General features: G+C 33.4%; 5 protein-coding genes across 7 annotated transcripts; 3 read left to right on the top strand and 2 right to left on the bottom strand.

The window, feature by feature from the left end:
* The first annotated feature begins 3362 nt into the window (after window positions 1-3362).
* Window positions 3363-4809, top strand: LOC130961015 (protein LEAD-SENSITIVE 1-like). The gene is made up of 3 exons (XM_057886618.1): window positions 3363-3615; window positions 3757-3830; window positions 4262-4809. The coding sequence occupies exons 1-3, from the start codon at window positions 3596-3598 to the stop codon at window positions 4807-4809; spliced, it is 642 nt and encodes a 213-aa protein (XP_057742601.1). The 5' UTR covers window positions 3363-3595.
* On the bottom strand, window positions 4503-9468 carry LOC130961014 (digalactosyldiacylglycerol synthase 1, chloroplastic-like). 2 transcript variants are annotated; one of them, XR_009079335.1, is made up of 8 exons: window positions 8874-9468; window positions 8302-8334; window positions 7997-8084; window positions 7350-7834; window positions 6997-7263; window positions 6500-6849; window positions 5669-6307; window positions 4503-4737 (listed from the first exon to the last, which is right to left on the bottom strand). XR_009079335.1 is itself a non-coding variant. In XM_057886617.1 (7 exons), the coding sequence occupies exons 1-7, from the start codon at window positions 9396-9398 to the stop codon at window positions 5770-5772; spliced, it is 2286 nt and encodes a 761-aa protein (XP_057742600.1). In that variant the 5' UTR covers window positions 9399-9468; the 3' UTR covers window positions 5046-5769. The 2 variants fall into 2 exon arrangements, 1 of the variants encoding a protein (XP_057742600.1); XM_057886617.1 differs by lacking the exon at window positions 4503-4737 and having other exon boundaries at window positions 5046-6307.
* Window positions 9469-10515: 1047 nt separating this feature from the next.
* LOC130961283 (protein LEAD-SENSITIVE 1) lies at window positions 10516-12801 on the top strand. Its single transcript, XM_057887061.1, has 3 exons — window positions 10516-10881; window positions 11048-11121; window positions 11917-12801. The coding sequence occupies exons 1-3, from the start codon at window positions 10862-10864 to the stop codon at window positions 12633-12635; spliced, it is 813 nt and encodes a 270-aa protein (XP_057743044.1). The 5' UTR covers window positions 10516-10861; the 3' UTR covers window positions 12636-12801.
* Window positions 12802-12939: 138 nt separating this feature from the next.
* LOC130961282 (probable caffeine synthase MTL2) lies at window positions 12940-15457 on the bottom strand. 2 transcript variants are annotated; one of them, XM_057887059.1, is made up of 5 exons: window positions 15331-15457; window positions 14902-15013; window positions 14013-14426; window positions 13643-13900; window positions 12940-13503 (listed from the first exon to the last, which is right to left on the bottom strand). In XM_057887059.1, the coding sequence occupies exons 2-5, from the start codon at window positions 14977-14979 to the stop codon at window positions 13147-13149; spliced, it is 1107 nt and encodes a 368-aa protein (XP_057743042.1). In that variant the 5' UTR covers window positions 14980-15013; window positions 15331-15457; the 3' UTR covers window positions 12940-13146. The 2 variants fall into 2 exon arrangements, with proteins under 2 accessions (XP_057743042.1, XP_057743043.1); XM_057887060.1 differs by lacking the exon at window positions 15331-15457 and adding an exon at window positions 15124-15200.
* A 151-nt stretch (window positions 15458-15608) lies between these two features.
* Window positions 15609-20770, top strand: LOC130961281 (uncharacterized). Its single transcript, XM_057887058.1, has 7 exons — window positions 15609-16763; window positions 18685-18735; window positions 18819-18926; window positions 19519-19614; window positions 19781-19879; window positions 19961-20020; window positions 20107-20770. Exons 1-7 carry the CDS (start codon window positions 15723-15725, stop codon window positions 20170-20172), a joined length of 1521 nt encoding a protein of 506 aa, XP_057743041.1. The 5' UTR covers window positions 15609-15722; the 3' UTR covers window positions 20173-20770.
* The last annotated feature ends 407 nt before the right edge of the window (window positions 20771-21177 follow it).

Genomic DNA, 21177 nt, shown 5'->3' on the forward strand with positions numbered 1-21177 from the left:
ACTATATATACACACTATAATAATTGATATCCAAATCAATTAGTTCATAAAGCTTTCTAAAAGTCATGTATGTATATCTGATCTTTCACAATTATAAACTTGAAAGGGAACTAATATATCAAATCAGATGATTATATTAGATACTTGTGGCAACAAGTGTATATATATATATACTCATTATTTTCCTTTGTGCATATAAAAAAATACTACATGTGTATATTAAAATTAATAATTAAATTAGTTATTATATATTTTTAATATATATTTTATATTCTAATTATATTTTATACTAATAATTAATTTTGATAGTTAATTTTAATGCACAGCATATATTATTATTATATATATACAGGAGCGAAGCTAGAATTTTTTAGAGAGGACTAATATAAAAATTATAATTTTAGAAAGAGAAAAAAAAAAGACTATATAAAAATTAAAAGATTATATACAACATAAAATATTTTAAATTGAGGGAGCCATGGTCCCCTTAAAATGTACGAGGCTCCATCCCTATATATATATATATTGTCATATTATAAAAATAATTAATTTTTAAATTTTTTATTTAAAAATATTATTTAAATTTATAAATATAATTAAATAATTATATAAAACTCTATGTACTACCAATGAATCAAAATTAAATCATATTTATTTTCTTTTCAAAAACAATCATATTCAAACGGTATAAGAACAATATATGGATGTTAAACCCTAACAGCTATGTAATCATATTAATTAAGATTACAAAGGGATGTAATGATTGTAATAGACTCAAGTTCAAATCATAAAACAAAATAATAATAGAAAAATCACATCAATAGCTAAAATATATATAATAATAATGCAAAATAAAAGTAGAAATTCAATATCTCCACAATTAAAACCTGGCCTTATAAGATTTATCTGTCTATCACTTCAAGAATGGAAGAGTTTGGTATAGAAGCAATATAAAATAAGGATATGTATACCAAAAAAACAGAAGACAAAGTTGAAAGTGGTAGGGCCATGAATGAAGTAGATGAAAAATTGAAAACAATAATTGAGGATAGGGGGATATGGGTCCTATATTATCGTTTCTGTGTTGATCAATGATGAGATTCCCACATACATATTAGGGCAGTGGTATCCTACATGTCTTCTTCACAAGATTGATATGATTTGTTCAAAACCCATTTACACCATCATTGCCCAATTCACTTTTTTTTTTTTTTTTAATTAAAGGTTAAAAATTTAACAAATTTATATGGATTTAATTGATGTATATTGAGTGTTACATTTTCATTCTTTTATCATATGTTTGCATTGTATTTATATAATTTTTGAGATAATAATAAATTTAACTTTTTTATTTAAGTTTTTTTAATAACTATTAATATATGAAATTAAACTTTGTTATTACATTGTCACTTAATCTCATTCTTTTCATGACAAAAACCTTTATAAGGTATATGTGCTCTGATAGAGAAGTTTGGAAGAGATACGGGAGAAGAAAAATTTTCTATTTCTAATAAAACTATGAAAGAATAAAAAGAAAAAAGATAAAGAATTTTTATTGTATTTGATATAATGAACAATAATGCTATTTATTTATTATATTAAACTAATTATAAATTTTAAAATAGCTAAAACAACCAAATTTTCTTGATGATTTTGTTAAAAAAATATAAGCATAATAAATAAAAAAATATATATAATAAATTTTGTTTCTAGAAAAAAGAATGATGGCTGGTTTAATAATTTCCAATGAATTAGAAGTTATGTAATAGACTATAAGAGTGCGAATTTTACCAACAAAATTTTTTACGACTAAAAAGTTAAGTAAAAGTCTCGCTGTAAATTCCAATAAATATTACTGACGATTTGTAACCATCAGTAAAAATAAAATAATAATATTGATACCTATGCTGTCTGTAATAAAGGGATGTCAAGTTCAAACTTACAATTTGAGGTGATGGGAATGAGAAATCATAATTAAATTACTTTATCGATAATTTTACTAAATTTATAATAAAGTTTTCATAATTAAAAGTTTTTAATAATTGAGTTTTTATATTATTTTAAATTTTATAATTATTAAGTTATATAAAATGGCAACGAGTTATGGCTCAAATGGTGTAGTTTCTCTATACTCATCTAAGAGGTCGCGGGTTTGAGTCTCTTATCTTTAATTAAAAAAAAAGTTCTTGCTAAACTAAAAATATTAAAATTAACAAAAAAAAACCTAATTATTAAATTCAAAACAATATAAAAACTCAATTGAAAACTTTTAAATTATAGACACTTAATTACAAATTTGAAATTTTGGTAAAATTATAATTTAACCTTTAACAAATTCGAAATATTTTCCATGTATTTCATAAAATATTTTGTAATTATGAGTTTAAAAAAAAAAGTAATTAATTCACTTATTTTCTTTTTTAATATTTCGTTTCGAAATTAATCTTTTCGGTGGAGAAAATCTACTCCCATTCATTTAAAGGAACCTCAAGAAGTGAAACTCATTAGGATTTTTCATTATTCACTTTCATTCTATCCTCTTTTTTTTTTTTTTGGTCATATTGACATTTTTATATCAGTCATATTAATTTGGGCTTTGTCTGATTCACATAGACAGACCAAAACATTGTAAGCTGTTACCATTTTGTTACTTTATAAGTTTATAATATATATGTAACAAAAAAAAAGTTTATAATATATATTATTTTGACTCAGATGAGTTTTATTTTTCAAGCATCAAATTAATTTCACAAATATTTTTTAAATAAAAATAATATCACACAAGTGTTTGCCAAAAAAAGAGTGTATATCACACAACTTTGAGTTTTCTATTCATTTTTCTTTAATGTTTTCCTTTCTCCTTCTCCCTTTTACAAGAGATTGTGATAATATACACAAGGTTCTAGGTTCAAATTTTATCCTAATGTAAAATAAAAAATTTATATGACTTAATTGGCACTTCAATTTCTCAAAGTCAAAATGGTGGGGATCAGATGCAAACATCCATTTAAGGAGATTGTAAAGTTGGGTGTTGGGATTTATTGGTTGGCTAGATGTTAGTTGTGCAATTAATACATAAATGCTTTTGAGAGTAGAAGCAAATATTTCTTGGATAATATATATGAGAAATTTCAAAAGTATATTCTCTGCTCTTAGTATTATGGAATATTAATACTCTCTCTAATTCACAATATTGTTGTTTTAAAATTTAAATAAATATTTTCAGTGCAACATATATGTTATTTTCACATTTTAAAATTTATTAAACATTTTTATTTTTACCTTTATTTTTTTCACATAATAGCAACCACATTAAAAAAATATAGTACTTATATTACAAATTAAAAAAAAATTGACTCATGGTGTTGCTAGTCTTAAAGTCTTATCCTTTTGCAATTTACTCTACTTATTTATTGACAATTAAGGATAGTTTAACAATAAGAAGGTGAAGCAATATAACATATCTACTCTTGATTATTTATTTATGTATTGCTTATAGTTGTGAAAGTGTGAGAGTTATGTAGAGTGAGTTTGTGTGTATATGAGAGTAAGTGAAAGGCTATTGTGTTAAGGGAGGAGAAGCATAAGAATATATATGGGGCAGCAATCTAGCAAGTAAGTTCTTATTAAACTTTCATCTTTGCTTTTTTTTTTTTTCATTAATGTTCAGTATGTTATTGAGTTAAATTTTTGTTGTTCTTTTTCTGATTAAGAAAAAATAAAAATTGATTAATTGAAATAATGGATGGTTCATAGAGAGACCAGAGAGAGCCTGAAGCCAGGGGATCACATCTACACTTGGAGAACTGCATATTTATATGCTCATCATGGTTCTTTTTATTTTTTCTCAATTTCTCTCTTTATAATTATTTAGGATGTAATAAACGAAATTTTGGGCCAATATATATAGTGAAATTTTATTCCATTTATCTGTATTTCTTATTTTCCGGTACATTTTAAATTAAAATAAGTATATAAAACCAACTTTTAACTAGTTAATATTAATTAATTTTTTTATTGTAAAATTATTCTTTTAACCTCTATTTTCAAAGAATTTAGAGTTTATAGCTAGGATTTAAAGTTTAGGATTCAAAATCTAAAATAAAAATGTAATTTAAAAAAATTAATTGATATTGAACAAACAAAAAAAATGAACTCTAATTAAACTTTTAATATGTTGTAGTTAGATACATTCATGTATAGATCATTGTTTATGTCTCAAGTCTCAACTGAATCTTTCATTGTGTGACTAACTGAATAGGCATTTACATTGGTGAAGAAACAGTAATTCATTTCACTGTAAATGGACAATCATCAATAAGAACTATTTCATCATCTGCAAACTCGATTCATAGATGTCAAAGGTCAACATGTAAGGATCCACATAAGGCGAATGGGGTGGTTTCGTCTTGCCTCGACTGCTTCCTAGCCGGCGGTGATGTATGTCGGTATGAGTATGATGTCTCCCAGGTTTACTTTTTCGTCAGACTCCGTGCCGGAATGTGTACTTTCGCAGCCTCAGACGAAGATGAAATCATTGTCCGTCGAGCAAAGTATCTGCTCGAAAAAGGTTTCCCCAGCTACAATCTTTTCAAGAACAATTGTGAAAACTTTGCTGTGTATTGCAAAACAAGGAGGGTAGATGTTGAATATGGAGAAGTTGGACAAAGTGGCCAAATAAATGCCATTCTTCCTGCCAGTTTAAGGATATTTAAAACTGACATTGGACTAAGGAACCTGCCGAAATTAGAACCAGAAGAGTTGGCAGCAACATTGCAAAAAATGGTTTCTCAACACCAATCTCAGTGAATGTTGCACCATAATCAACAGTTATATGTACAATACTGTGCTGATGATATAAGTTCGCATAAGAGTTTCTATGTAAAATGAGTATAGAAAAAGAGTTTCAATTTTCAAATTATTAATTCAATGTATGCTGTCATACGATATCCTATATTCCTGGCTTCTTAAGTTCTCTCTCTCTTTTTTTTATTCTCTCTTAATTGTCATATGGGGTATGAGCAAGATCAAACTATGGATTTGCATAACTTCTTGTTGCTGCTTGTACCTGTACTGTACTTTGTTGTTTGCACATGTTAATGAGAGAAGCATGGATTTGCACAATAAGATTCTATGCAACTTTCAATTATCACATGTTAATGCTTTCTAAATTCTATGCAACTTTTTTCTCCTTAACTTTCATATTAGGATGTGAGGCAAAATAAAATATATGAATTTGAACAACTTATTGTCAAATGATCAGTATGATTATTATGGTAACGATGCTTTAACTTAAGATGATATTACACTTAACCCCTTAAATTTCAGAGAGGTACTTTATACTTATTATATAAGAATCCTGAAGAGTGTAACTGAAGAGCTAAAAACTGCTTAAGAAACCGTTACCTCCGAAGGTGTAGAGAATCACCAGCTATTGCCACATGTATCAGTACTAGTAGACATCAAGAAGAGAATAAACCTTCTCATGTGTAATTTTAACAAAAACAAGTCATATACATTTTATTTAATTAATATTTCGTAAAACTATATATCACTAACAAAAATTGGACTAATCTTGGTAAGGCCCTATAGTTGCAACCAAAAACAATAATCCAAAGGAGAATCTAAACCTTCAGATTCATTACAAGCCATTAGTGAAATAATTTACCTGTGGGGGCATGAAATGATGGTCTTTGTCTTCAGAGTGGTGATCGTTGTATAGTTAGTTTAAGAAATTTGCTCCACTGATCTGAATTAATCAATCTATATTCACCAGCCATAGATTGGATTTTGTACTTGCGGGGGCAAGAGATGAAGGTCTTGAGCCTGCTGCTTGTCATAGTTTCGTGTTCCAGGTAAAGCTCCGGTACATAGTCGCAAGAATTCACTGCCGTTGAAACAGTAGTGAGCGAATGCTATTCCTCCGTCTACCATCTCTGTCAGATTAGGCATTGAAACTGACTTAGCAATGCGCTTTTGTCCGTTATGTGTTTTCGAGTTTGCAGTGTCATCTTGCGTATTCAGAACTCTGTCAAGCTCAGAATATTCCAGAAATCTTTGAGTAGCAGCGTCCCAAGAAAGTTGATATCTTTGCTCAGGGGAAAGAAGTTGAGGCTCATTTTCTAATGCTTCTTTTACTTTTGCAACAAAGTCTTCGGATGTCTTGTAAGTCAAGCAGTTGGGGAAAGTCCTGAAGAACTCATTTGATGGATGATCAGCACAAACTACAAATTTTCCCATGGCAAGTGCCTCGGCTGTAGCGGTGCAGAGCACATCACTGACGCTTGGATTTATGAAGACCTTATACCTTCACGAAAGTAGATAAATAATGTCAAAGAGGAACCAGATTTACAAAATCAAGTTCAGTATTAGCATCTGGCATTAAACACATGAACTAGGAATACAATTCATCTGTGATGTACAAAATACATTCATGAAAAAGAGGAAATATATATATCATAATCTAAATTGTGTGGCTCAGATAACAAATTATTCTTACCCATGAAGCGAATCATCTGCATGGTCTCTTCCCTTCTGAAAGTTGATATTCAAATCAAATCTTTTAGCCATACTCTGAACTTCGTTGGCATCCTCCCCATTACCGAATACATCCAACTTGAAGCCATCAAGATCACTCTTATGCTTTGCTAATAAATCTATCAATTCCTTGTACCCCTTTGCCCATACCATCTTTCCCAAGAAATATGCTCCTTTTGTGAAGGCTTTCTGCCCGAGCTCCTTATCTGCAGCAATCTTTTCTCCAATTTTCAAGAACTTAGGATTCACGCCGTGAACATTGCAAATTACAGACCTTGGTAAATCCTGAGTGGCAGCTGAGAGACGAAGGACCTGAAAAGAAATAAAACATAACTTAGTTCATTTCGTCTCTCTTCATATATTTATGATAATATAACTCCTTGAAAATTAATCAAGAAAAAGCACCACCACATTGCTACTTGTGTTGCAGGTACATGTAGGCTTTGATAAATACCATACCTTGTGGCAGTGTGCTCTCGTAACCAAGTTATTTATGTGCTTCACTAAGAATGCTTGAAGGGGCCCATTTTTCTCCCTCTTGATGTATTCCAAGTAATTTGTGTGGACAACACCAACTACATGGTTGAATTTATCCGTCCAACGCCTGCCATGATGATACCAATTCAAATGTTCTGGTTCTTCCAAGATGGCAATGTCGGCATCCCTGGATGGTATAAATTGAGAAGTATCACCAGCAGGTATTATACTTCGTCTTTCTTTTGAAAACTATGCACAAGAAGGACAAAGTGTGAAAACTAAATGCAATTTGACATGAAAACCTGTAGAATGCAAATAATGTCCAAAATAGCTACCTTCCCAGGATAAAAGCAAATTTTGAAGTCTGCCTTGAAACCAATTCTTTCCTCAAGCCATTTATGTATATAAGCTTCCTGTTGCTCTGGCGAACTGAAAGTGATATTGTCGGGATAAACTAGTTGTTGATCTGATGTGCAAAGCCATGGAACCATCAGAGTTATTTTCTGATTTGCAGATTTTGATAGGTATGCAGCTCGAAATAGTGGATTTACCGATGTTCCCGTCATCCAAGGAAGACTAGCAGTTGTGACTATGGCCAGATGCCTCTTATTCTCGGATGGATCATGCTTTGTATGATCTGTCCATGGTTCACCATTATATCGGTGGCCTGTACTCTGAAGAACACTTGCTATCCGTAAATCCAATTCATCGTTTACATTTCCATTCCCAATAGCGGAGGATTCTCCACTTGAAAGGGACCGCAGAACAAGCTGGTTCTTACTTCTACTATACAAGCTTTCCACTATCTTATCGCGAAAATCTGTCATCACATTTGGAAAAACAAATATAGTGAACTTGACCAACAAACTAGAAATCTAAGACTATTGACAAATTTTGCTAACTAACACAGCAGAAACATAAACTTCAAGCGAAAATAAGTGAAGTAGAAAATCACTGCAATGAAGCCTCCGGAAGTACGTACCTCTGCGGACTCCAAGTTGATCCAAAAAAGGACTAGACTGTTTCACAAAATAGGCCAAAAGTTCAGGCACATCCAATGGGGGAACTTCCTGAAACAGACGTCGCGTGAAAAATATTAACCACAGTTCCTCATTCAAATCAAAACCACATATGCAGAGCATACAAGAATTGGTCCGCAACACAGCTACTGACACATTTAAATGGACCTTGTCATACAAGTAAAAACCAATTAACTAACTATAACACACTTTTAAATAAAGTGCATTTGATGAGGCATATTCACATGATGGAAAGAAAACAACTGACCTTTGACTCTTCAGGCTCCTTGTATATTAATTTCTGCAAGTACAAAACATAAACATTCTTAAAACGAGTTCTTTTTCAGACAACTAAATAGTGATGATAATATTAAACAACATCTAATATATAAATTCATCAAGTGAGGTCTTTTACAATCCCAGAAACATATATCAAGAATAAAAACATGAAAATTGAAAGTATTATGAACTACAAAAAAGTAACAATATCAAACAAAATTCATCGAATTCGAAGTTTCACTCCTATCTATTTAATACTCCCAGGATTTTGTATAAATTTTAACTCATGAGAATATATGATTGCGTCATTGCGAGTGAAACTTTAAGTTAAGAAAACACTTAAGATGATACTATATAGCATCAAAAGAGTGCATGGTCATAGTAGCTGAAAATTTTCCATCTTCTACAGAAACTAAAAACAGTTTTTTTTTTCCTTTCTGGAATTCTTATTGCTTTAAAATTTTGTTCAAATATGCAAGGAAAAAAAAGAAGATTTTTTCATTGCAAAATAAAAACAAAAAAAGAAGAAAGAAAGAAAGAAAGAAAAGGAAAGAAGCATACCAAACTTGATTTAAATTTTTCAACGAACTCGTTGTTCTTCTCGAACTCCTTGAACTTCGTTTTCAGCTTCTGGATCGGTTCCCAATCTTTTTCTTCCCTCTTCGAATTGTCCCCTTCAAACCCCCAAATTCCATCGGTATCCTCAACCTCCGCCACAATTGCATCCTTTATATTCACCAAACCCATCCGAATCCTCGAACTACACATCGCCGTCGCCGTCGGCGGCGGTAATCGCCATTTCTGGATCCTCCTCGCACCACTCCCCTCAGACGTCGCCGGCAGCCTAAGGCGGAGGTTCCTAACGAAGTCCATGTCCGCCGGGTTCTGCGGCGGAGGAGGAGGGTCGAAGGAAATGGCGAGGTTTCGGAATGAGGTGGCACGGTCGCGCATGAGCTGAATGTCGTGGCGCCATGCGTTGGAGAGGAGAGAGAAGGCATTGGCGGAGGAAGTGGTGGTGGTAGTGGTAGTGGTGGTTGGGGTTTTAGGGTGGGTGGCCATGGCAGAGGGTTGTGGTGGTGTTGCCATGGAGGAAGGAGAAGAAACCAATGGAGATTGAGGGTTCTTCTTCTTCCAATGTGTTTGGGAGTTGCGACTCGTTCCTTTGGGGAGGGAACACGCTTTTTTGACGCACGTGTTTATTTCTCTTTTCTCCACGTGGGTTTTTTTTTTTTTGGTAAGAGAAAGCTTTTAGGTGTTTGGGTCCAACGAAAATGGGTTGTTGGTCCACTATGCATGACCTGGAATTGGGACATTGGGTCCAATATTCATGGTGTTATGCAAAAAAAATTGTCTCATTTGTTAAAAAAGATATTAAACTAAATAAAAACAATTTAAGATGTAAAAATTGATAACATAATAAAACAATATTTTAATTATTTTTAAATTTATATCTTTTATTATTTATTAATCTCCCTATCTTAATTTAAAAGCGGTTGTTACTAAACTATTACTTTATTATTTTAATTTTTTTATCCAAACTAAATTAGTAAAATTATTAATTGTGATTATTGGCAAAAGTCACATAATTTGGTCGTTTAATTAAGAAAAATGATATTTGAATCAAATTTTCTTTATAATTTTCTGTGTATAAACTATGAAAGTGATATATAATACTATTTTTTTTAAAAATTAATGTTCAGAAATTCTGATATTTATTTAAATAAAAAATAATTAATTATTTGATCAATTAAGTTTATCAAATTACAATATTTTTTTAATTTTTTACGATATCTATTAATCTAATAAATTAAAAAATAATTTATTATAAATTAAATTTTATTTAAAAATTTGTTATCCTCGAATAGGTTGTTTATTTTTTGGTTTTTTACCGTATCTTCCAACTCGACAGGTTAAAAACTAATTCATCGTGATATTGAACTTTATTTAAGAATTTGTCTTGCTGCATGCACAAAACGAGATTCGAACATCCTACACTTATTTAAGCGGACTAGTAAACTAATTACTAGATCAACCCAACTTGGTTAATAGATTGTTTATTTGAGGGGGTATCTAGCGAAAAATATCTGAAGCCCAAAGTACCTTAGCCCACAAATAATGGGGGGTTAGATTCGTTATTACTTTACGTGTAGATTAACGTGTAATATAACATATTCACAAATTGCAACTTGACACCCAAAAGATCTGAAAATTGCAACTTAGTTTCTTCTTTTCTCTTATCGTCTTGGGTTTGTGCTTTCATTTCATTATTAGTTTATTATTACGCGTTCAAGTTCCAACAAGCACAAGCATCATCACGTCAGGTGCCACGTGTCCATCATTTTATCATTCATTTTCCCTTGCACCGTCAACTTCTCCTTCTCTCTCTTTCCTTAACGGCGAAGCTCCCTCGGAAGGGCACCATCGTCATTTCATCTCCAACAGTTTCCTGTTCTTCTCCCTTTAACTGCGTTAGAGAGAGGGGAATCGAATTCAGAGGTTGTTCCTGTTCTTGTTGCAAAAGGAGAAGAAGAAAAACATAAGATTAAGATATGGGGTTGCTGTCCAACAGGTAAAATCTTGTTAAATTCTTAAAAAGTTTGAATTTTTCCTAACTTGTTATGTTTATGGTGTGTTATTGAATTCTGGGTCGGATTTTGATTTGGAGTATTGTTGTTTTGTTTATGTTATGAACACCCAAAAAATTTTTTGAATAATGGAAATGGTGGATTGTGCAGAGTGAGTAGAGAGAGCTTGAAACCGGGAGATCACATCTATTCATGGAGGACTGCTTATATTTATGCTCATCACGGTTTCTCTCTCTTACTCTTTTTTTTTTTTTTGGTTCTGGTTTTGTTTTTATTATTTTGATTATATTAGCTTGTTAAGGTTTTGATTCAATAGTGTAAAGAAGAAAAATTAGTGAATGGAGTAGAGATATAGTTAGTACTTAGTAATTATTAAGTTTTTGGTGAAGCTTTAGTGTAACAATGATCAAAAGAAGCAATTGTATGGATGGTAGTTTAGGGTTTTAATTAAGAGTAACTTGGCTGGTTTTGGTGATTTCAATTTAGGGTAGCCTTGAACCACAAATCATTTTGTCCTCTTTGTAGTCTTATTTTTTAAGTTTATAGCATATTTTCGGTGGATTAAGTGACAGTTTTGGTGGATATAATGACATTATATAATGGAGAAACTAGTTTTTTTGCTGTTAAAATTATGAAACATTAAAAACCATGAGACAATTCATGAAATGTTTAGATTAAGATTGAGCCAAGGTTACTAGTAGAGCAGAGATTTTTAGTTACATTGGGTTCAAGTTCATACTCCTACATTTTTGTGCTATTGAACATGTCTCAAGTCAATTGCGATAGTGGTTAAGTGAGAAACAATTGTGAGCCACATAGCTACGTGATACACTTAATGGTATAATGTGGTACAAGTAAATGAGTAATGCATTAGACATGGTGTTTTGAAGGGCCTCCTTATTTGAAGTATACTTTGTGGTTGCAGACTTTGGCATTGTTCTACAATCTCTCGCTTTCATTAGAATCATATGGTAGATAATCTCGTGTTGTGACGATTTTTCATTCTGTCTGAACAACAGGAATTTTTGTTGGAGATGACAAAGTCATTCACTTCACTAGACGCGGGCAAGAAGTAGGAACTGGCACCGTGCTCGATCTTCTCCTTGTTAGTTCAGGACCGGCTAGATCTCGAGAAGCCTGCCCAACATGCACAGGCACAGCACCCCAAGAGGGGCATGGGGTGGTTGTCTCTTGCCTGAACTGCTTCTTATCCGGTGGCGTCCTGTATCGGTTCGAGTACGCTGTCACCCCTGCCCTCTTTCTTGCAAAAGCCCGCGGTGGAACATGTACTCTTGCAGTCTCTGATGACTATGACATTGTCGTCCATCGAGCAAAGTTTCTTCTTGAAAATGGATTTGGCTGCTACAATGTTTTCAAGAATAATTGTGAAGACTTTGCCATCTACTGCAAAACCGGCCTCCTAGTTGTCGAACAAGGAACTATGGGACAGAGTGGCCAGGCAGTTTCCATCATAGGCGGACCTCTTGCTGCCGTTCTTTCCACGCCACTTCGGCTGGTAACTACCAATGTTTATGGAATGGCAGCGACAGCGATCGGAGTGTACTGTGCGAGTAGATATGCTGCTGACATCGGAATGAGGAGAGATGTGGTTAAGTTGCAAGTGGAAGACTTGACTAGAAGGTTGGCCACTGGGTTGCTTCAGGTTGTTGAACCACAAATCCCTGTGGCTCTTGCACCTCCTCAATCTTCTTCTCAGCCTCAAGTTCTTAGTCATTGATTATAAGTGCTTGTTGTTGTCTTTGTTAAATATTTTCTGTCAAGACTATTCAAAAAAGTGATTCTAATGTCCCTTTTTCATTTCCATCTTGGTGTGTAAGCAAATACAAATTTGATTGAAAGACTCTATAGTGATGGAACTACATGAAGTTATACTTTTGTTTGTACATCTGTTTCTTGTTTTTGGATACTTTTTGCTTTTTGTTACTTGAGTTATGAATCTTTGCTTGGATATTTTCAATTATGTGTGAGTTCAACTGATATCTAATTTCTAGCTAAAGTGGTCATTGAGATGAAAATGTGAGTTTAATCATTGGAAAAATCTGAATTGTTTCAAATAATCACAACTCAAACAAGCATAACTTATTAGAATATTTATCATCAACAGTACTGAGTTGATTGACTCATCATGAATGAACTTTACAATCCTGTTGGACATTTTAGACATCAAGTACTTAAATTTCTTGTGCAGTTTATTACAATACTTAGCGGCTCCATTGCTCAACAATTTGTCACTTCTTCGTCATGAACATGACCAACATAGTATACTCTAACTTTTCTTCTTCCAACTTCATCACAATCCTCTTTCTATATCTAAGGAATAATTCATCAATTATTCCTTCACCAAACTCTGCATTTAACATTGGTTCACAAGTGGCCCTTACATGTTTGGCTATGAAATCAGCACTCATATCTGCATTATCATTGCCATTGTTATTGTTCAAACCCTCATCCCAAGGGTTATTGATAGCTTCAAGCTTTTGAAGAGTAAACGACCCTTCTGACTCAATCACTTGTATCACTTCATCTGATGTAGCACCATATCTTGGCATGTTCATTGAATCCAATTTTGCCTCTTCAATCAAACCCTACAATACATTAGATATAGAAAGATATAGATGTGAAAAAATAGGTAAAAATAGGTAACATACTTCATAAGCTTATTGTTTCTTAACAAAACATATAACAGAAAAGATTATATAATTTTCCATGTATGTGTATATGTACCTCTGAAACCATGTCATTGAGTGCTGAACCAAGAACTTCATAAGGGGATATCATTTCAGAATTTTGATCTCTGCCAAGAAACATCAGAAACATACCACCACCCTGCACTAATTCCTTTGCACGAGATCTTAGAAATGCACTGAAATCATGTTGAAACTGATCAAGATATGCTTGGTACACCTCTGGTGGGCTTGTTCTTGTTATGTAAATGTTTCCCTTATTAACCAATCCAGTTCCCTTAGCCAATCTCCTCGGGGTCTGGAATAGAACGAAGAAATGTTTTATACTATCAGTACATAATGGATTTTGCTATCGTGCATTCGTTAGCAAAATCCTATTATAAATTGAAGATCATTGAAGTTGGCCTAACCTGAGAGAGCCAATGCAGACTGGCAGAGGAATGAAATAAGTGAATGGAATTGTTAGGGAAGAGTCTCCCATAAAAGCTCCCCGGCGTTGCATTCACGAAACACGAACCGAGTCTCTCTCCCTTTTCTTCCATTAGCCTCTCATAGAAATGAGGTAGTGACTCAAATATGTTGTTGAAATCGTTCCGAAATTGATCATTTAGGAAAAATTGGAATGCAAGTGGTTCATGATCATGATTATCAAGGTTGCAGCTTATAGAATCTACAATATCAATGATACCAGATACTAATTTGAGTGCATTGGGACCTGAAGAACATCCTAAATCTGCCACTTTCAGACAACTTGGTAGAGAGCTGCTATAGAGGCTCCTTATACTTTCTTCCAGCATAGGTTTCACTTTGGACATTAGATTACTCTACAAGGAATAAGTTATAAACCAATAGAATCCAAGATTAACAATGTTGTGCAAAACTAAGGAAAAAGCTTTTTAGATATCAGAACTTTTATGTAATTACAACACTTAGATTTCCATCCTTTTTGCCGATAATACTTCTAATTAAACGAAAAATTTCAACATAAAATAGGATGAATAGTGTAACATGGATTGGTTCAAAATAGCTAGATTAGTAGAGAAAGCAAATGTGGATGACTGAATGAAAAGTCAACTCCCATCTCTTATGTTCTCTCTTCTTTCAATTTCTCTCTATGTCATACAATTGTCCCACAAATTCTCCAATTTTCATACTTGTTAAAATGAATCACAAGAAACTCTTATTATGAAATAACATGATCCATGTTTAGCTGCTTTAACTTTCAGGAAAAAAGAAAAACAGTTGATGATCAAGTGTGCAAGCAATATGAGAGAGGAAGAGAGAAGTAGTATGGAGAACCTGAAGTGATGAGTTGTTAGCATAGCTTGTTTCTCCAACTCCACCCTTAGTGTGAATGAACTTGCTTCTTGTTGCCATTGATCACAGCAAAGATAATCAAAGATTCAAAAACCTAAGGAAGCATAGAAATGATGATAATAATAATAATAATAATTATAGTTAGTTAATATATAAAAAAAGTTATCAAAGGAGTAAAAGATTCCCGTTTGTTGTTTAGCATACCCTGTGACGATGATGATTCTCTTCTAAGTTCTAAGATCATATATAAAGCTGCAAAATGCTATAAATTTGTGTATCTTTCAAGATGCATTAAAAAAAAATTAAGGTCATTAGATAAATTTGTTGTCCAATTTCATCGTTTGTAAATATTTATCCTAACGCTTAAAAAAATGGAACATTAATTAATGTATCAATAACATACAATCATACCTGTGATAACTGATAACCTTTCTATGTTAATAAAAGTAGAAATTATAGAATGCCGACCCAAATACTAGGATTATATTTATATCATTTATATGAATTGAATATGGATATCTAATTATATCTAGTCAATAGTCAAATATAAGAAGCGTGAAGAGTGAAGGTGGTGGCGGTTGTGTAACTTTCAGTTGGATTCATATTGGGCCCAATTTTATTTGGGCTTTTCTTTTTGGTGTTTCGGAAATTGGGCTTTCAGAATGGGTATAAGAAACAATACCAAAAAATATTGATATCAAGTTCAAAACACTCCCAAACTCCCAACCCTACCGTCACCGGCGTTATCAGCATCCCGCCGCCGTCACCTTGACCGTGGAGCTCGTTCCTGTTCCTACTCCCTAATGAGGTACATTCAATCTGCCAGAAATGTGGTCTCACAGATCCTCAGACGCAGGTACGTCACCAATCTCGTCAGAAACCCAGCGAAACCGCCCTTCAGGCTCCCAAACCGTCGATATTCTGCTGAATCGTCCACGTCAGCATCGTCGAAAATAGTGCAGGACCTCCTCGCCGAAGTGGAGAACGAGAGGCTCCGGGAGAGAGATCAGCGAATTAGGGCCGGATTGGACACCGCCGACATCGACGCCGAGTGCGAAGAGGACTACATGGGCGTGGGTCCCCTCATTGAGAAGCTCGAGAAGGCGAGAGTCAAGGATAAGGAATCCAATCTCAACCTCTACGAGGAGCCTTCTGATTCCGACACCGACGAAGACGACGAGAGGTTCACCCCCGAGGCAATCCAGAACCGCTTCAATGACTTCGAGAAGAAGTTCAACAGGCACAAAGACTTGCTTAACAGTTTCGTCGAGGCCGAGACTTTCGACGAAGCTTTTAGACTAATGAGTAGGATTGATAAGTTTGAGGAGAAGCATTTTAAGTTGCGTCCTGAGTACAGGGTAATTGGGGAGCTCATGAATCGTCTCAAGGTGGAGACTGATCAGAAGCAGAAATTTCTTCTGCAGAACAAGCTGAACAGGGCAATGAGGTTGGTGCAGTGGAAGGAGGCTTATGATCCCGAAAACCCTGCGAATTACGGAGTTATTCAGCACGAGCAGCTTGGGCCTAATGTGGATGCGTTGCAGAATGCGGGATTCGAGAAGGAGAATCGGATTACGCAGGGAGAGAATGCTGATGCAGCAGCCGATGAGGATGCTAAAGATGTTGATGATGATGATGATGAGGAGGAGTTTGATGACATGAAGGAGAAAGACAACATCCTGCTGGCGAAGCTCGATGCCATTGATAGGAAACTCGAGGAGAAACTTGCTGAACTTGAGTACACGTTTGGGAGGAAGGGTAAGCTTTTGGAGGAAGAGATTAGGGATCTCGCCGAGGAGAGGAATGAGTTGACCGAGAAGAAGAGAAAACCTCTTTACAGGAAGGTATTCACATCTCATACATGCCTAATTTTTTTCACTTTATAGCCTGTGGATGTGGTCTTTTAATTCATGCTCATTGGCTTCACTTTATCAATTATTTTACTCACAATTATTGATTAATGAGTGCACCATTCAGAAAGTAATTTTCTTAGGTATGAGAATTAAAAACCATTAGTGCTGCAGTTTAATCTGCTCTGTCTCTGTGTGTTTGCTTTCAATATAAAGGATTTTAGTACAGTTAATTGTTCGCTTCATTTTTTCTCTGAGAATTTTATGCACTAAAAATGTAGTAAGTTTTCTTGCTAGAGTACCTATGGATATTTTTTAAATCTAGTATATGCTGCCTAAAAGAAAAGTTTTCTGGAGAACATTACCATAAGGATTTAGCTTCTGCTGTTATTTTTGACCATACTATTGTTTACCTTATTTTATGCTCCACTATTAAGCAAAGTGCACAAATTTTATCGCTGCCTCTCATTTATATTCTTCTCATTGGAAGAAAAGTTTTTCTCCATATATTGTCTCAGAGGTTTTGTAACGCATTTCGCTGTTAAATTCTTTGTCTGAACAAGTGTGTGTATATATATAAGTTAATTGACCTTTGTTATGTTTATTTGATTGGAGAGTAAACTGAAATTTCATACAAGCCCAATTGAATAAGATCTTTTCAGTAATTCAGTTTGATCAAGTGACATCATTTATAATTTAAAAAATAATAATAAAGAAGGGAGGAAAAAGAACCCTGAATCTTGAATCCGTAAAAAACACACTTTCAAATGAACATCCTTAACTGGTTTTCTATTTTTCAGTAATTTTGAGTTCTCAAAAGTTTATCTGAGTAGCTTCTGCTGTTATTTTGGACCATACTATTGTTTACCTTATTTTATGCTCAATCTTTTAACACAATGCAAAAATTATATCACTGCCTCTCATTTATATTCTCCGCATAGGAAGAAAAGTTTTTCTCTATATATTGTCTCAGAAGTTTTATGAGGCACTTTACTGTTAAATTCTTTATCTGGACAAGTATATATATATATATATATATATATATATCAGCTAGTTGATCTTTGGTATGTTTGTTCGAATTTAGAATCGTTACCTTCTGCAGTGAATTTGATTGGAGAATAAACTGAAATTTCAGACAAGTCGAATTGAATAAGATCTTTTTGTTTGATCAAGTGACATCATTTATAATTTAAAAAAAAAAGAAGGGAGAAAAAAAATTGCTGAATCTTGAATCCATAAAAAACACACTTCCAAATGAAAATCCTTAAAAAGTGAACTGGTTTTTCTATTTTAGAGTAATTTTTGTGATCACAAAGTTTATTTGAGTAGGTGGGGCACATTCTGTGTGACTACAAGATCGATATTTTTGGTTAACCCTCTAAGTTGGTTTTTAGCTTTGGTGATTCTTGACATTTTAATTATTGACTCTAATAAGCAGATATCATATAGATTGCTGGCATATGCTTTCGTGAAATAATGGCATTTTATATACTTTTCTGTTTCCTCGAGAATTTAGGTCTATTGTTATCCCTTGCCTGAATTTCCCATGCAGAGATACTCATGGGTATACCATTTTTGAAGAATGATTTTTCTGTGCTAAGTGCCAAAATGACCCCTTATTTAGGTATCCTGTATTTCTTGCTTCACATCCATCTTTATATATACAAATACCTATGTTGATTTTTTTTTCTATGAAAATTGTTATATGTATACAATACATGTTAATATCTTGATCTTCTTTTAAGATATTGCATTTCTTTTTTATTTCATAGAGGGAGTTCTTATTGATCTTTACATTGTGCACTTTCATTGTGTTCCTTGTTAATTTGAGTTTGTAAATTTAGTTATTTTGTCCGCTGTCATGTTTGTGCTATCAATAGATCTAACTTTAGATTTTGTTTATATGTGTTACCAGGGTTTTGATGTGAAATTGATAGATGTGAATAGAACGTGTAAAGTCACTAAGGTACTCCGCAGATTTTACTTCCTTCCATGGTTTCCACTCTTTTTTATTTTTTTCCCTATGTGTTTAGTTATTTCATGGTGTAGGGAGGACAAGTTGTTAAGTACACTGCTATGTTAGCTTGTGGCAACTACAATGGTGTTGTCGGATTTGCCAAAGCCAAAGGCCCTGCAATTCCAGTTGCCCTTCAGAAGGTATTGACTCTTATTTTGCCTTTCAAGTTCTGTTTAAGTTTTCTTTGGCAGTTAATCTGTTCTTGAGACGGTGAGAGTTGGGATTGGTGGCTTTTGTTCCACCATCAGTTGCTTTAGGATTTCAAATAAACCTAAAACATGTTTTACTCAGTACACAAAGATCTTGCTAATATGAACATGCTTTCTTGTAAATTCAACTAACAGATCATTCTTAATTATTATAAAAGTATCCAAATATTTTGTATTGTTAAATTTTACTTTGAAAACTGTTTATTATCCAATATGCTTTATTCTAATCTCAAATTAAATTTGGATCTCATTTTACTGTATACTTTTGTTTGAGTCAGTTGAAGAGAGTTGAACACAAAGTGCTGGTTGCATTATAGATTTATAAGATACATACACACGCATAATAATCTGTATAACATTGATCTTTTCATTAGAGGATTAGAAGAACTAAATATGTGTTTATAAGCCTTTAATAAGAGTACCTATATTTTTTCTAAGTGAAAGTAGACCTTGAGTGATTTATGTTTAATAAGTTATTGTTTTGACAGAGTATTGAATTAATCATTGATTTTTCCACAATCAGGCATATGAGAAATGCTTTCAGAATTTGCATTCTGTGGAGCGACACGAGGAACACACGATAGCACATGCTGTACAAACATCATATAAAAAGACGAAGGTATGTAATCCATTTCCTTCTAGTAGTACTTCCCACATTTATCACTCTGATTAATTTTAGCTTCTATAATGAAATTGTAAAGGGGCTTTGTTTTTGTGGATAGAATTGCAAGTGTTTTGCTTATCCTTGTTAATAGTTGAGATTACTCCATGTGTTTATGCTTTAGGTGTACCTTTGGCCTGCTTCCACCACAACTGGCATGAAAGCTGGTAGAATAGTTCAAACCATTCTGCATTTAGCTGGTTTTAAGAATGTCAAGTCAAAGGTAACTGACATTTGAATACAATCAATAAAAGCGTATTCCTGTAAATATAGTCCTTGCTCTAATTTTAGTTGCGCTTGATAGGTCATCGGTTCCAGAAATCCGCATAATACAGTTAAGGCTGTCTTCAAAGCCCTTAATGCGGTTAGTATCTTGCTGATGATTCAAATCAATCATTCAAAATGGCTATTCTGTCATTGTATTTGATATGAATTTGTTGCTTTTCTCAGATTGAAACACCGAGAGATGTACAAGAGAAGTTCGGCCGGACTGTGGTTGAAAAGTATCTATTGTAATGGAGATTGTATTGTGCTGAGTTCATTGCTGGTGGGGATGTATTGCATTGAATCCTCTAATATCCACTTTTTCATGTGTTAGGTGTTTCTTAAATCACTTGACATGAATTGGAGGCCAGTTTCCTCCATTCATTGTTTCTTTGTATTTCTTCCCACCAAGTTCTTGGCAGCATTATCTTCGAAATTTTGCATGTATTTTTATCGTGTTTTCATAAAGGCAAATGGAACGGTAATGCAATATAGTGGCCCTTGCATGTTTGGCTATGAAATCAGCACTCATATCTGCATTATCATTGCCATTGTTCTTGTTCAAACCCTCATCCCAAGGGTTAATGATAGCTTCAAGCTTTAGAAGAGTAAACGACCCTTCTGACTCAATCACTTATTCACTTGTATCAATGCATCTGGTGTACCACCATATCTTGGCATATTCATTGAATCCAATTTTGTTTTTTCAATCAAACCCTACAATACTTCATAAGCTTATGGTTTCTTAACAAAGCATGTAACAGAAAAGATTATAGAATTTTCCACCTATGTGTATATGTGCCACTGAAACCATGTCGTTGAGTGCTGAACCAAGAACTTCATAAGGAGAAACTATATGAACTAAAAGAGTAATTTAACCTTTTGTATTCTATGTATATAAAAAGTTAATTAAAATTCTACTTATTCTCCACTCAAAGGACCATATACTTATTGTATGAATCTCATATACCATTATAAATACGATCATGAGATTCTGAGTTACTGACAGTCTGACACCATATAAGATAGAAAGGCATGACAATAATGTATTAGGCATGGAGATTTGTATGTGTCTATAGTGACAATGCAAGCACGATAATTCATTAGAATATCTATACTTGTTAGATTCATTCATAGTTAAAATTCAAAGCTAGAAGCTCATTTCCATTTCCATGATTCCATCTGGTTCTCTAAGCTCTACAAAACTTTACTTATGTTTCTATAGAATCGAATTGCTTCGTTTTAATATAACTTCTT

This window comes from Arachis stenosperma, chromosome 2, assembly GCF_014773155.1.
Source record: "Arachis stenosperma cultivar V10309 chromosome 2, arast.V10309.gnm1.PFL2, whole genome shotgun sequence".
Lineage (NCBI taxonomy): Eukaryota > Viridiplantae > Streptophyta > Magnoliopsida > Fabales > Fabaceae > Arachis > Arachis stenosperma.

What these genes read in the sequence shown, in the direction of transcription:
- LOC130961015 (XM_057886618.1), top strand. Translation starts at nt 3,596, where the DNA reads ATGGGGCAGCAATCTAGCAA. An exon ending in ATGGGGCAGCAATCTAGCAA is followed by an intron (nt 3,616 to 3,756) that starts GTAAGTTCTTAT and finishes GATGGTTCATAG; the next exon opens with AGAGACCAGAGAGAGCCTGA. An exon ending in ATATTTATATGCTCATCATG is followed by an intron (nt 3,831 to 4,261) that starts GTTCTTTTTATT and finishes CTAACTGAATAG; the next exon opens with GCATTTACATTGGTGAAGAA.
- LOC130961014 (XM_057886617.1), bottom strand. Translation starts at nt 9,398, where the DNA reads ATGGCAACACCACCACAACCCTCTGCCATGGCCACCCACCCTAAAACC. An exon ending in TCAACTTGGAGTCCGCAGAG is followed by an intron (nt 7,835 to 7,996) that starts GTACGTACTTCC and finishes ATGTGATGACAG; the next exon opens with ATTTTCGCGATAAGATAGTG. An exon ending in TTTGCTTTTATCCTGGGAAG is followed by an intron (nt 7,264 to 7,349) that starts GTAGCTATTTTG and finishes TCTTGTGCATAG; the next exon opens with TTTTCAAAAGAAAGACGAAG.
- LOC130961283 (XM_057887061.1), top strand. Translation starts at nt 10,862, where the DNA reads ATGGGGTTGCTGTCCAACAG. An exon ending in ATGGGGTTGCTGTCCAACAG is followed by an intron (nt 10,882 to 11,047) that starts GTAAAATCTTGT and finishes TGGATTGTGCAG; the next exon opens with AGTGAGTAGAGAGAGCTTGA. An exon ending in TTATATTTATGCTCATCACG is followed by an intron (nt 11,122 to 11,916) that starts GTTTCTCTCTCT and finishes TCTGAACAACAG; the next exon opens with GAATTTTTGTTGGAGATGAC.
- LOC130961282 (XM_057887059.1), bottom strand. Translation starts at nt 14,979, where the DNA reads ATGGCAACAAGAAGCAAGTTCATTCACACTAAGGGTGGAGTTGGAGAA. An exon ending in GTCTGCATTGGCTCTCTCAG is followed by an intron (nt 13,901 to 14,012) that starts GTTAGGCCAACT and finishes GTTCTATTCCAG; the next exon opens with ACCCCGAGGAGATTGGCTAA. An exon ending in TCAATGACATGGTTTCAGAG is followed by an intron (nt 13,504 to 13,642) that starts GTACATATACAC and finishes AATGTATTGTAG; the next exon opens with GGTTTGATTGAAGAGGCAAA.
- LOC130961281 (XM_057887058.1), top strand. Translation starts at nt 15,723, where the DNA reads ATGAGGTACATTCAATCTGCCAGAAATGTGGTCTCACAGATCCTCAGA. An exon ending in GAAAACCTCTTTACAGGAAG is followed by an intron (nt 16,764 to 18,684) that starts GTATTCACATCT and finishes ATGTGTTACCAG; the next exon opens with GGTTTTGATGTGAAATTGAT. An exon ending in CATCATATAAAAAGACGAAG is followed by an intron (nt 19,615 to 19,780) that starts GTATGTAATCCA and finishes TTTATGCTTTAG; the next exon opens with GTGTACCTTTGGCCTGCTTC.